The sequence below is a fragment of the Penaeus vannamei genome, chromosome 30 (assembly GCF_042767895.1).
Source record: "Penaeus vannamei isolate JL-2024 chromosome 30, ASM4276789v1, whole genome shotgun sequence".
Taxonomy (NCBI): domain Eukaryota; kingdom Metazoa; phylum Arthropoda; class Malacostraca; order Decapoda; family Penaeidae; genus Penaeus; species Penaeus vannamei.
In genome coordinates this window covers 13,933,900-13,945,651 of record NC_091578.1, presented here as the reverse complement: position 1 = coordinate 13,945,651, position 11,752 = coordinate 13,933,900, and the positions used below count along the sequence as shown (strand labels likewise).

At 35.1% G+C, this 11,752-nt stretch overlaps 1 protein-coding gene across 3 annotated transcripts in view; it reads right to left on the bottom strand.

The window, feature by feature from the left end:
- Positions 1–1,013: 1,013 nt before the first annotated feature.
- Positions 1,014–11,752, bottom strand: part of LOC113814208 (long-chain-fatty-acid--CoA ligase ACSBG2) — a 21,792-nt gene continuing 11,053 nt past the window's right edge. For all 3 annotated transcript variants that reach the window (XM_027366239.2, XM_027366241.2, XM_027366240.2), the window contains exons 3-14: positions 10,356–10,531; positions 9,913–10,046; positions 9,028–9,191; positions 8,743–8,896; positions 8,250–8,488; positions 7,107–7,264; positions 6,721–6,827; positions 6,449–6,597; positions 3,854–3,982; positions 3,323–3,519; positions 2,887–3,084; positions 1,014–2,426 (exon numbers count right to left, since the gene is read on the bottom strand). In XM_027366239.2, coding sequence (XP_027222040.1) covers positions 2,228–2,426; positions 2,887–3,084; positions 3,323–3,519; positions 3,854–3,982; positions 6,449–6,597; positions 6,721–6,827; positions 7,107–7,264; positions 8,250–8,488; positions 8,743–8,896; positions 9,028–9,191; positions 9,913–10,046; positions 10,356–10,531 — 2,004 coding nt within the window. In that variant the 3' untranslated portion in view covers positions 1,014–2,227. The remainder of the gene's footprint in view (positions 2,427–2,886; positions 3,085–3,322; positions 3,520–3,853; positions 3,983–6,448; positions 6,598–6,720; positions 6,828–7,106; positions 7,265–8,249; positions 8,489–8,742; positions 8,897–9,027; positions 9,192–9,912; positions 10,047–10,355; positions 10,532–11,752) is intronic.

Here is an 11,752-nt window from a genome sequence, read left to right as displayed (position 1 = left end):
TTTTCCTTGAACAACGTCCCTATTCCTTCCCATCATAGATACAGTGCAATTCAGTCAATTACTTTACCCCCTTAACCTTTCCCATTTTACAAATCCCTGCTCTACCTCATTTACTTCTTTCTCTTCCCTTTTCATTGCCATACTTTCCTATAACACACTAATCTTTGACATTTAACTCCCCCCTCTCTCCCTGGATTATTCTACTTTTCCAACAGCCATCTCTGTTTTCCTTGAACATTATTCTTATACCTTCCCTAGTGACAGATACACTAATTCACTCAGTCGCCATACCCCCTTAACTGTCCCCTTTCTACTAATCTCTGCTATAATTAAATTACTCCCCTCTTTTCCCTTTTCACTACCATACTGTTCTACAATGCTCTCTAATCTTTGACATCTAACATTTTATTCAAATCTTAAACTCCTCTTTACCCTTTCCGACACAATACTTTACCATAGTGCTATATGACCTTTGATGTCTAGCACATTTATTTGTTTCAAACATTAAACATTAAAAACAACCCAATTCAGTTATTTTAGTTTTAATTTGCTGGTATGGTAATCATTGCATGCTATCTGACTATCATGGTATATCATGCAGGCAGCAGGGGATTAGTAGGGGGTCTAAGCAAGCAGGTTTGAGTCATAATCAAGGTCAGGAAGAGCATCTCCTTTATCGTGGGCTCTACCTGGAAAAAAAAAATTCTTTAAAGGAAAGCACCATACCTATGCTTATAAGGGATGAGGGGTGTAGTTAATCATGTAGAACCAGGCCAAGTTATGTATTCTGATGGAAATATTACTCACTTTATGCTCTACAAATGCTCAATAGAATGTTCTTGTATAACAAAACCTATTGACAATAACTCCAACTATAGTAATTATTTATTTTCATATGTGAAACTGAACAAACAAGTCAATGACCCAAAAGCAAAAATTTACTTCTGTACCACATAGTTCTAAAGCATCTGTACGACAAATTATCCTTCAAGAAGAGGTAAACCAGTAAAACATTTTTTTTTTCACCAGTACCTTTATTTATGATAAAATACCAAGTTAATAATGTCTTATATTTTTGCTAATATACTAGTTAATGCACATAAGAAAATTGTTGAAAGAGCTATAATACATACATTAAATATACAAGTATATCTTCTTATAAAAATAAATATATACAAGAAATTTGTATGTACTTAATAACAAATGAATATGAAAAGTTACTGGTTATTATATTTTTTACTTTAAAATCTCTTATAATATTAGCTGTAAAATACATGGATACACCCTATATCTTCCCCACTTTTCTAAGATGGGTGAATTAGTCATGGTTGCATACTTGACATTTCAAATTTTAAAAACTGTAGATACCTACAATATAAGGTTTTATTTCCTAGTCAAAGATTTTAATACAACCTACACACAATAAATTTCAAAACAATTGTCTAAATTCTGTATTAACAATATAACAACAAATTACACCACTGATCTACACCCTGGATTGCGCATCCTATTCTTTTCAGAAGCCAAAATTTTAAGTCGAGATTGCCACCATCTTGAAGTGACCAGTTTCCATACTACAACTCTGTAATTGTACTGGCTACCTCCATATAATCTTGCTAAGTGTCTACATAGTTGCTTGTTACATTGCAACACACAACGAAAAGGGATCATTTAGGCCACGATGCATACATTAAGGGAAATACAGTATTAGGTTAGACAAAATATGCTGTATCTTCTTTATATTTGCAAAGTTCACTTCCAAACTTTTATAGAACATACAGAAGGTTTCCAAAAATCTGAATATCTCTCTTTTTTCATCATATCATATATCCCAGGCAGACCCTCCCCTTTGGAAACACAGCTTTTTTATCAGCTACCAAGGATGCCAAATCACCCTGCCTATAACACACATGATCATAAAATGTAAAATTTTTACTTCTCTCTACTCCAAGTGTACTTTACAAACTATATCCCCACTGCATGGTGGTCACTCCAAGATGGTTGTCATGAATTTTTGTCAGCTTCACTCTATAAATGAAATAATAAATGCTTCATCCATTTTTTTCTTTTCCATAGATCAGTGAATTACAACAACATATATTTTTGTTCATTCCCATGCAACAATAACAAAAAAATTGTGTCATTTTCATTTTCATAAACATAAAACTACCGTCAAACAAACAGTAACAAGGTGACAAGATAAAAATTGATAAATACCTAATTTCCCTCACAGCTTACTTGCCACATCCAGTGACTTGTTTGGTATGTACATAGAGTCAATTATGTCTTTATACTTTTCCTGAACAAAGCTCCTCTTTAGCTTTAAAGTATTATTGAGTTCTCCTGTTGGTTGAGAGAAGTCCAGTGGAAGAAGCGCCCATTTTTGGATTTTCTGTGCATTCGAAACTGCTCCAGATTTGTTGTACCTGTCAGTCAAAAAGAAATCAGTATGCTGTACCTCACTGTTTCCATTTCTGTTTCTTTGTCTCACTTTCTTTTTGTTTCTGCTTCTGTTTCTTCACTTTCCTCCTATATCCCTTTCTCTGTTTGTCCATCTTTAACACATCTCTTAACATTTCATTACTTTAAGTTGGGATTCAAAAGGAAAAAATAAATGTAAAAAAGCAGTTCCAAAAAGGAAAAAAATCCTGTAAAAAAGCAGGCCCACTTAATTCACTGTGAAGACAAAGTTAAATCTACATATGACCCTGACAATGGCAATATCAGAGATGATTATGATGATAACTACTAGCATGATGACTTATTAATGATTACATTTACTGACTGTTCATGACAATAAACAGCAGGCAATATAATAGACCAGAAAAAAGCATGCACTAAACTAAAAACATTGTGTATCTCCGTAGTATCTACAAACCTCCTTACCTCTCAATTCCATCCTGTATAGCTTTGGCTAAAGGTCCACTAGGATTCTCCTTCACCTCAGCCACAGCCTCTGCCACAGTCTGGACATCACAACCAAGGTCCTTAAACAATGCTTGGCAAGCTGGTGTCAAGATCTGTTGTGGCTCCCCAGTGGTATCATCTGTCTCGGCCTTTAATGTCAAGAGCATTGACAGATATCTGGATGGGAAAAAAGTGATGAGAGGAGAAGAGAGAAGGAGAGCAACTTTAATTACTGTATCCTTTATAAATTTTTACCCTATATAAACAAAGATATGGATCACTGAGATCACATTTTTCAGGAAGTTGCCAGAATGTAGGTAACAGGAAGGGTATAAACAATCAATTGTTTACTTTCCAGTAACTATGCCTGTGTATTACCCAATGAAGAATTAAAAAAAACCATTTCATAACCTACTTTCTACGATCACCACATAGAAATGCAAAACTGACGAATGGCAGTTCCTTCTTGACTGCTTCCTCAATCAACACAGGTGGGATGTTCTCACCACCTGCTGTTATGATCAACTCCTTGATCCGCCCAGTAATGTAGAGAAATCCATCTTCATCGAATCTTCCTATATCTCCTGAGTGCAGCCATCCCTCATCATCAATCTGTACAATTAGTTTTTTTCTTTTTTTGTAAACATCATGTGCACAAGGTTATTAAGATTGTGTATCAAACTTGTGCACATGGGAACCTACATTAGACTGTCTACTAGCAAAGATATATTTTAAATACAATTTACATTTTTTATCTTATTACTATGTTATACAGTAACAGCATATATGTAAATACAAAGACAATATTTAAAGCAAATTCTAAATTAATATGAACACTAATCTTTTACACTAAAAGCTATTAAATCACTTTTTAGAATTGTTACTATCATTACATGTAATTCTAAAGAATTTAATGTATCAAATATATAAATAAGCATTTCCTTACCGTCTCACTAGTCTTCTCCGGCATATGTAAATACCCCATAAACACACTTCTTCCCTTCATGCATATCTCTCCTTCATCTGGCTTGCATCCATCAACTGGTGCCAGTTTTGTATAACATTGTGGAAGAGCCTGTTGGCAAGTTACAAGTCAAATATAAATCATATTGTTTCCTAAATCATTTGCAATATGTTTAATATAATTCATACTTTATTATCACAAGCATGTACAAATATTTGATCTTGAAAATTTAAGACTAATTAAATTTAAAAAAAAATTATTTCACTTCATAATAATTTTATAAACTATGAAAAAGCACATACTGTTCACTTTGCTCTAATACAACACAGCTTACTTTCAGTATAAACTAGTTACACTTAATAATGAACTCTAACTTCTATTTCCCATTTGCTAGTCTGGAATATTACAAAATAACCTTTAACCCCTGTGATTCAGATGATGCGACCATCATGTCAAGAAAAAATTTGGCTTGAGGGGCAGATGATATGAACATACCATAAGGGGAAAATTTGGCTGTGGGCCAGGGTGTCATGAACTTGCCACTATGAGCATTTCGGCTAAAAGCTAAGGTGACGGGATAGACTCGCCACAAGCACATAAACCTCTTGGAGGGTGATTATGCTCATTTGGCAATTAGAAAGAGGTTTTTAGATTAATTCCATCAATAAACTGCTCATTAGCTAAGAGCATCAGCTCTAGGGCAAACTCATTTCCATACTCAGGTTGTATTACAGAAAATTGAATATCCAAAAATAATAACATTAAATAAATAAATAGATAATTAAATAATCAATAAAATATGTTATGGACTACCTAGAGAGATGATATGGAGCCTGTGCACAGAAAACAGTCTATTAACATCTGGATAAAGCAAATCAAATGACAAATATGGACATTAGAAAATAGCAAAAAAGCTAAAAATCACATACAGAAAAGATGAAAATAACAGGGGAAAGGCAAAGGGGAGGCACAGAGTCTTGTCACTACACATAAGCGTCCGCATGCACCTGGCCTACAAGCCCTGCACCCATCAGAATGGCCAATTAAATAATGCCTGTATTTTGGGCCATGTGAAGGTAGTAAAGTATCCGGATCCAATGATTTAAGGGTTCTTTCATCAGTCATGTTGTATATATATACTAATAAAACAAAGTGCTTTTTCCTATAGGGATGGTCATCAAAACAAAAACAAAACACTTTTTTTCGCACACACAACACTGGTGGGCAAAAGATCAACAATGGCTACTGAATCAGCTGTGAGAACAATGTCAACCTACTACAAATCTCTCAATTTAGTTGCTAAAAAACATCATGATGAAAAACTTAAGTATTCTAAAGGTACAGAAAGATTACCAGATCCTTTCTCTCTCTCTGATGGCTGGTCTGAAAGCCTCAATGGTTGGACCATGTTAGTTTTGGTGATATTTATCTCTACCTAATACACACAACGGGTAGTTACACATAAGAGGAGTTGAAAGTCTACAAATCACTCAAAGCTTTCAAGTATTTTTCTTAAGTTTTAAAACAAAACAGGATAATGGAATTTGGTATTCAACATAAGAAAAAATCAGTATTTGCTGGGCCATACTAATTGTTTGGTTGACTGACCTTTATACAAACACCTGGTGTTTAAAAATAAAAAGAATTAAAGGCCTACAAATCTCTGGAAGGGTACAAGTAAGTACTCAATACTGCTTATAATAAGACTGGTTTGTAGTTGTAGGATTAAATTCTCCTGAACTTTAGGCCTGGTTTTTCAAAAAGTTGCTGAAAACTGGGGTTTTATCAATATTTTTCAGACGTTATAGCCAGACTTTTTTAAAAGGTTAAATTTACATTCCCACGCAATACTCATCATGATACCTTGAAAAAATTTAAGCAAATTTCTTGAAGTTGTTGAGAGGGCAGTGTAGCAGTCATCAGATTTACTATTTTCATCTTGTTCCCATTTAATGTCTTAAGACCTTTGTTTAGGAAAGTTTTAAAATCAAATTAACTGAAACTTAAAGTGAAAGAATATACTCAAAAGTAACCAGTCACCCACATCTACCATCGCCTAGGCCTATGCCTAACCACGGGTAAATACATCCCCTAGAAAGAGTTATGACGATATACCATAACTGATTAAATTTTAGAATATCTTTATAGAAAAGCTATCATACGTACCATTAGCACAAACTCTTACATCACTGCCAGGTGCAGGATCAAAGTTCTTACGATTGATAGCCAAAGCCTCCTCTCAGGGTCTTTTGGAAAACAATTAAAACTCAAAGTTGAACCTTTTTGATGTTAATTTGCACATCCAATAATAATGCAACTGTTTACCAAGTAGAAGTTTCTTAGAAAAGGGTGAAAAAGGATGCGAATCTTATATAAATCAAGAAAAAAGGGTCGATGTTCGCGACAGACCAATACTTAATAACAAAGTTTGTGGGACTTTGTTGTTGTTTTTGCCCACCACTGCCTCCGATTGATCATGTGACAACTCTGGTGACATCACGATGACTGTCCCTATATGTTTCTGGTTCAGTTTCAGAATCACTGAAGTTGAGGTCAAAAGCTTTACAAGAATAATACCTTGCCAACACTACCAAGCCTGAAGCGATCTTGTTCCGGGTATGACATAGAACATATGCTGAGACTTTCTGACATGCCATATCCTTCCATAATGGGGATGTTAATACTCATAAAATACTCAAGGACATCTTTTGATATGGGTGCAGCACCTGTAACAAATACAGAAAGTTGCTTAAGAAAATAGAATCAATATTCTCAATCACTAGTCTTTCATGAACATTTATGTATGTGTGCACACATGTCTTTTTTTTCTTGCTTGTGGTTGTACATACCTGATACAAACTTTTCAGCGCGGTTGAACCCAATAGCTGCCTTCACTTTATTCAAGATGAGTGCTTTTGCTAATGAGTTGCAAGCTCTCTCATATGTAGACAAAGTCCTATTCCATAAAGAAATTTATTTATTTATTATTATTATTTTTTTAAGCATTTTCTGTGCTTGTGCTGATTCCATAATTCAAATATATGAATCTTAATAACTCACACAATCATGTAAATAAATGGAATATCTTTAGCCGGCTGGTTTTTCATCAACATACAGATGAAGATATAAGTGGCATTACAGAGACACAAAATATGCCCATCATAAAAAATGTACAAAATAAAATAATAACAGCATCATTTAAGGGTGTTTAAAACCTTTGTCCCAACTGTTTTACCTGCCATCACGTAATGCATTGAAGTAATTGAGACCATGGTATTTGGCCCATGTAGCTACAGCCTTCTTCACCCCACCAACTTGTGCACCAGCTTCCTGCATTCTTTCATATATCTTCTCCCAAACTCTTGGCACTCCCAAGAAACAAGTTGGACGTACCTGTAAAAAAAACAAAACCTTTGCTTGTCCCTGTTCTCGCTTTTTTTTTCCTTATTCTCTTTCCTTGCTCTCAAATTCACTTTATTCCTCCTAAAATTTTATTACTTCTTTGTCCTTTTTGCCCTATTTTGCAATATATGATCATCATCATTACTGGTATGTCTTTTCAGCTTGTGGGTGGCATAGGAAATACTATCCCATTTGGTTACCTTTATAGTTTTATAGATACACTAAATTCTATAGAACAGTGCCAGTATCATATACTACATTTGGGTATTCATGCATCACTGATATGAGATAGGGGACATACATAAATAAAATGAATCAAGAACACAGTTAAATAATCTTTTATAAATACATATTGCAAGTGTTGTTTTGGTCTTCTGGAAACATTTTCACTTGAATATAGAAAATGTGAGAAGTACTATTCGTTACAATCTTGACACATTATCATCCCATAATGCCAGGCCCCTCGTAGGCCCTCTTATCACGGAACCTATCGTATAGTCAGATTTCCGGCCTATTTCTTATTTTGAATGGAAGTAGTACTTCTTGTACTGTATGATATATCTTATCCAGCCAATATTATATATCTAGACACATAAATATATCTAAATACCTAACTATTTTGCATGTAAGAAAAATATTATCTTTCTTTTTATGTTTTTCATTTAATGTGTGGGACAATTTATAGTTTTCATTCATATCCCAGGTGGCAACTGTGATAAATTTGTAAAATCTGCACTCTATTGATGTTCCATGTATTTGACATATAAAAATTAGATACATTTGTATTTTCTGGCATGTAAAATCAAGCTCTTGAAACACCAGGAACTAAAATTCTGTTTAGGTGAACCTCATAAATGAGATCTTTTAAATATCTGGGGGACAGAAGAGTTAAAACTAAAAAAAGAACATAAAAATCATACTGTGACCATATTCATCCCTATAAATATCTCTGATTATAGAATTTATATTATCTTACCTCTTGTAGTGTTTGACCTAGTGTCCCCTTCAAGGCATCAGGTTGTGCAAAATAAACTGTAGCTCCGATTGTACATGCTAAATATACATCAAGCATCTGAGCAGCAAGATGACTGAGAGGAAGATAAGACACAAAAACTTCTGTGCATAATTCATGATTTGTATTAGCCTGGTACTGCGAACTTCCCCAAGTGAGGTGATCCTGCGAACACATAACTCCTTTTGGTGGGCCTGTGGTACCTATAAAAAATTGAGTGATGTTACTAGTACTATTCTTTATATGAAAGAGTTATTAATCAAAAAATGTTACACAATTATATTTCATGTATGCAAACATGGTACATTACTAAGTTATGAATTAGTTATTATAATTATATCATCACTGAGATGCTTATACTTTACCATACATTAACAAGAAATGTAATAAATAAAAAATATAGATAAATGTGTATATATATATACACATCACTGGAAGGAAGACATTAAGTATTTACCTGATGTGTATATCAAAGTACAACACTGGTTGACAGCAGCCAGAGAAAGACGATCTTCAAGCTCAGCATCTTTTTCAGCAAGACCAATTGCCATGAGTTCTGCCCATGATATAACACCTGGAGCGCCTGGTACTCCAGACCACTGAATTATTGCCTGGGGACAGAAGAAAAGGGTGAGATTATTAGAGAAAGTCAAGGCCTGACAACAGCCATATGACAAGAATAAAAGATAAGCAAAATTATTTACAGATTTTCCTAAATCAAGGATACATTCCAGATGCTTACCTTGATTTCTGGTAAAAATCTTTTGACCGCCAGAAATTTGTTCAAACAAGCATTATCTTCCACAACAATAATCTGAGCACGACAGTTTTCAGCTAAATGTCTACAAGCTTCCGGAGAATTTGTAGTGTAAACACCTGCACACAAACCACCAGCAAATATACAACCTATAAAAAAAGAGAGTTAATAATCACTGAATGGAAGAAAATGTTGTGTCTTTATTTGGAAATAAGATGTTTGTTTTCAAAAAGAAGCATACATATTTGAAATTTTTTAAATGACAAGCAATTAAGCATTCTATAGAAAATTAGTGTTCTAGCCTGCTTTAAGTATAAGAGAAAGTATATAAAAAAATTTCTTGCCCTGTATACAGCACAAAGCTGGTGCAAATTGTGGACATAAAGCTGATTTTCTTGAACAAAATAGGATTTTTTCCAAAGAGTGGAGTGAAGTCCAAAGTTGTACTTGATAAAAATAACACTGTATTATGCTGAATGTAATTTCCAATATTACAAAAAATAATGAAAGACATGGTGAATGAAAGAAAGGCTGGCAAGCATTAATCTTCTAAAATCCTTTCTATGAATATATATTCTTGGCTATTATACTGTTGTATAAAGGGAGAACAGAGAACACGGTAGTATTTCTTTTATTCAAGAAAGAAACAATCTCTCGAAGAAGCAGGTAGCTAGTCCTCAGAGTAGAATTCCCTTTCTTCTACATAACCACAAGGAATCCTAAACTACTAATAATTCCTCTTTTCATTCCCCATCAACTTTATTATGAATGCATTATGCAACTTCCAAAAATTTACATGCGATAATTTCTGAAATCACATAAAAATTCACACTAACCCAGCTACAGAATACAAAAAATCTGCAAACCCACCAAAGTTAGCAATCAACCATTCCGGCGAGTTGAATCCCATGATGCAAACTCCATGGAACCTCTCAAGACCAAGCCTTATGAAGGCCTTTGCAACTGTTCTGGACTCTTCAAAATATTCTTTGTAAGTCCAGTACCTGCAATGTTCAGTATAAATAAAGAGTAGAACTTACAAGAAAATATAGTTATGAGAACTCTGATTAAATCATTCTAACTAAAACAGTAATAAATTGTCTCAGTATGCCAGTTTTGGCCTGTCTTTCAAAAAGAGATGGTAACAACTACTACAACTAATTTATAAAACAAAGAATAAGACAATGATGAAAAAATCATATATCAATGTATATATCAATGTCAACATTAAAAAACAATTAAAATACACAGTCACAGACACGATCAGATCAAATGACTGGGGGAAAAAGAGTAGTTAGAAGTTGTAGTATTACCTCCAAGCTCCTTCCCTCTTCACAGCTAGAGCAGGATGTTTAGCATAATCCCGTGCTCTGTCCTGCATCAATGTGTGGACTGAAAAAGGAGCACCTGCCATCGCTCCTTCCTCTTCAATATACAGTTTGACCACTCCGTCAGCCTCCCATGTTTTATTGTGTGTTGCTGGCAAGACCTTAATTTTTTTTAATAATACAAATTGGCATTAGTAATTGCAATAGCCCTACTGTACCAAAAAATCTTGGTAGTTTAGCAGCAGACCAATACAACACTGGCTTTTTTCATAATATGCTCTGATATACTTCTACTGCTGAAACATCAAAATAATATTTCATGTCAGGAAATAAGGTTCTCTTTCTCTCTCTTTCCCTCAGTCCCTCTCTCTTACTCTATATTTCTCCCCATCTCTCACTCACTATTTCTCCCCATCTCTCACTCACTATTTCTCCCCATCTCTCACTCACTATTTCTCCCCATCTCTCACTCACTATTTCTCCCCATCTCTCACTCACTATTTCTCCCCATCTCTCACTCACTATTTCTTCCCATCTTTCACTCACTATTTCTCCCCATCTCTCACTCACTATTTCTCCCCATCTCTCACTCACTATTTCTCCCCATCTCTCACTCACTATTTCTCCCCATCTCTCACTCCCTATTTCTCCCCATCTCTCACTCCCTATTTCTCCCCATCTCTCACTCCCTATTTTTCCCCATCTCTCACTCCTGATTTCTCCCCATCTCTCACTCCCTATTTCTCCCTATCTCTCACTCCCTATTTCACCCTATCTCTCTATTTCTCAATCTTTCTTTCTCCCTATTTCTTATTCTCTCTCTCTCCCTATTTCTCATTCTCTCTTGCTCCTTACTTCTCACTCTCTCTTTCCTCCTATTTTTCATTCTCTATTTCTCTCTTGCTCCCTACTTCTCACTCTCTCTTTCCTCCTATTTCTCACTCTCTCTTTCCTCCTATTTCTCACTCACAATAACCATACCTCCTTTCTTCCCAACAGCATATACCATGTCATGTTTCTCCCTCTTCCCCTCTTCCTGTCCTCTCTCTCTTTTTCTCTCAAACTCTCCCTCTCTTTTTCTTCCTCCTTCCCTTTCCTTCCTTCCTCTCCCTACGGTACTTCCACCCTGTCCTACCCTCCTTCCTTCCTATCTTTATTTATTTTTCTTTCTTTCTACTTTTCCTCCTTCTTTTCTTCCCTCCCTATTCCTGTTCCTCTCCCTCCTTTCCTACTATGCTCTCCTTTTCCTTATCCTTACTTCTCCCTCCTCCTCTTTCTCCCTGTGAATTACAACATGCAAAATGGTTCCTGCCCTCAGGCAATACCCCCACACTGCATCTGCCCTTTGGCCTTTCTTGATACCAGAACTGCCTCAACAAGAA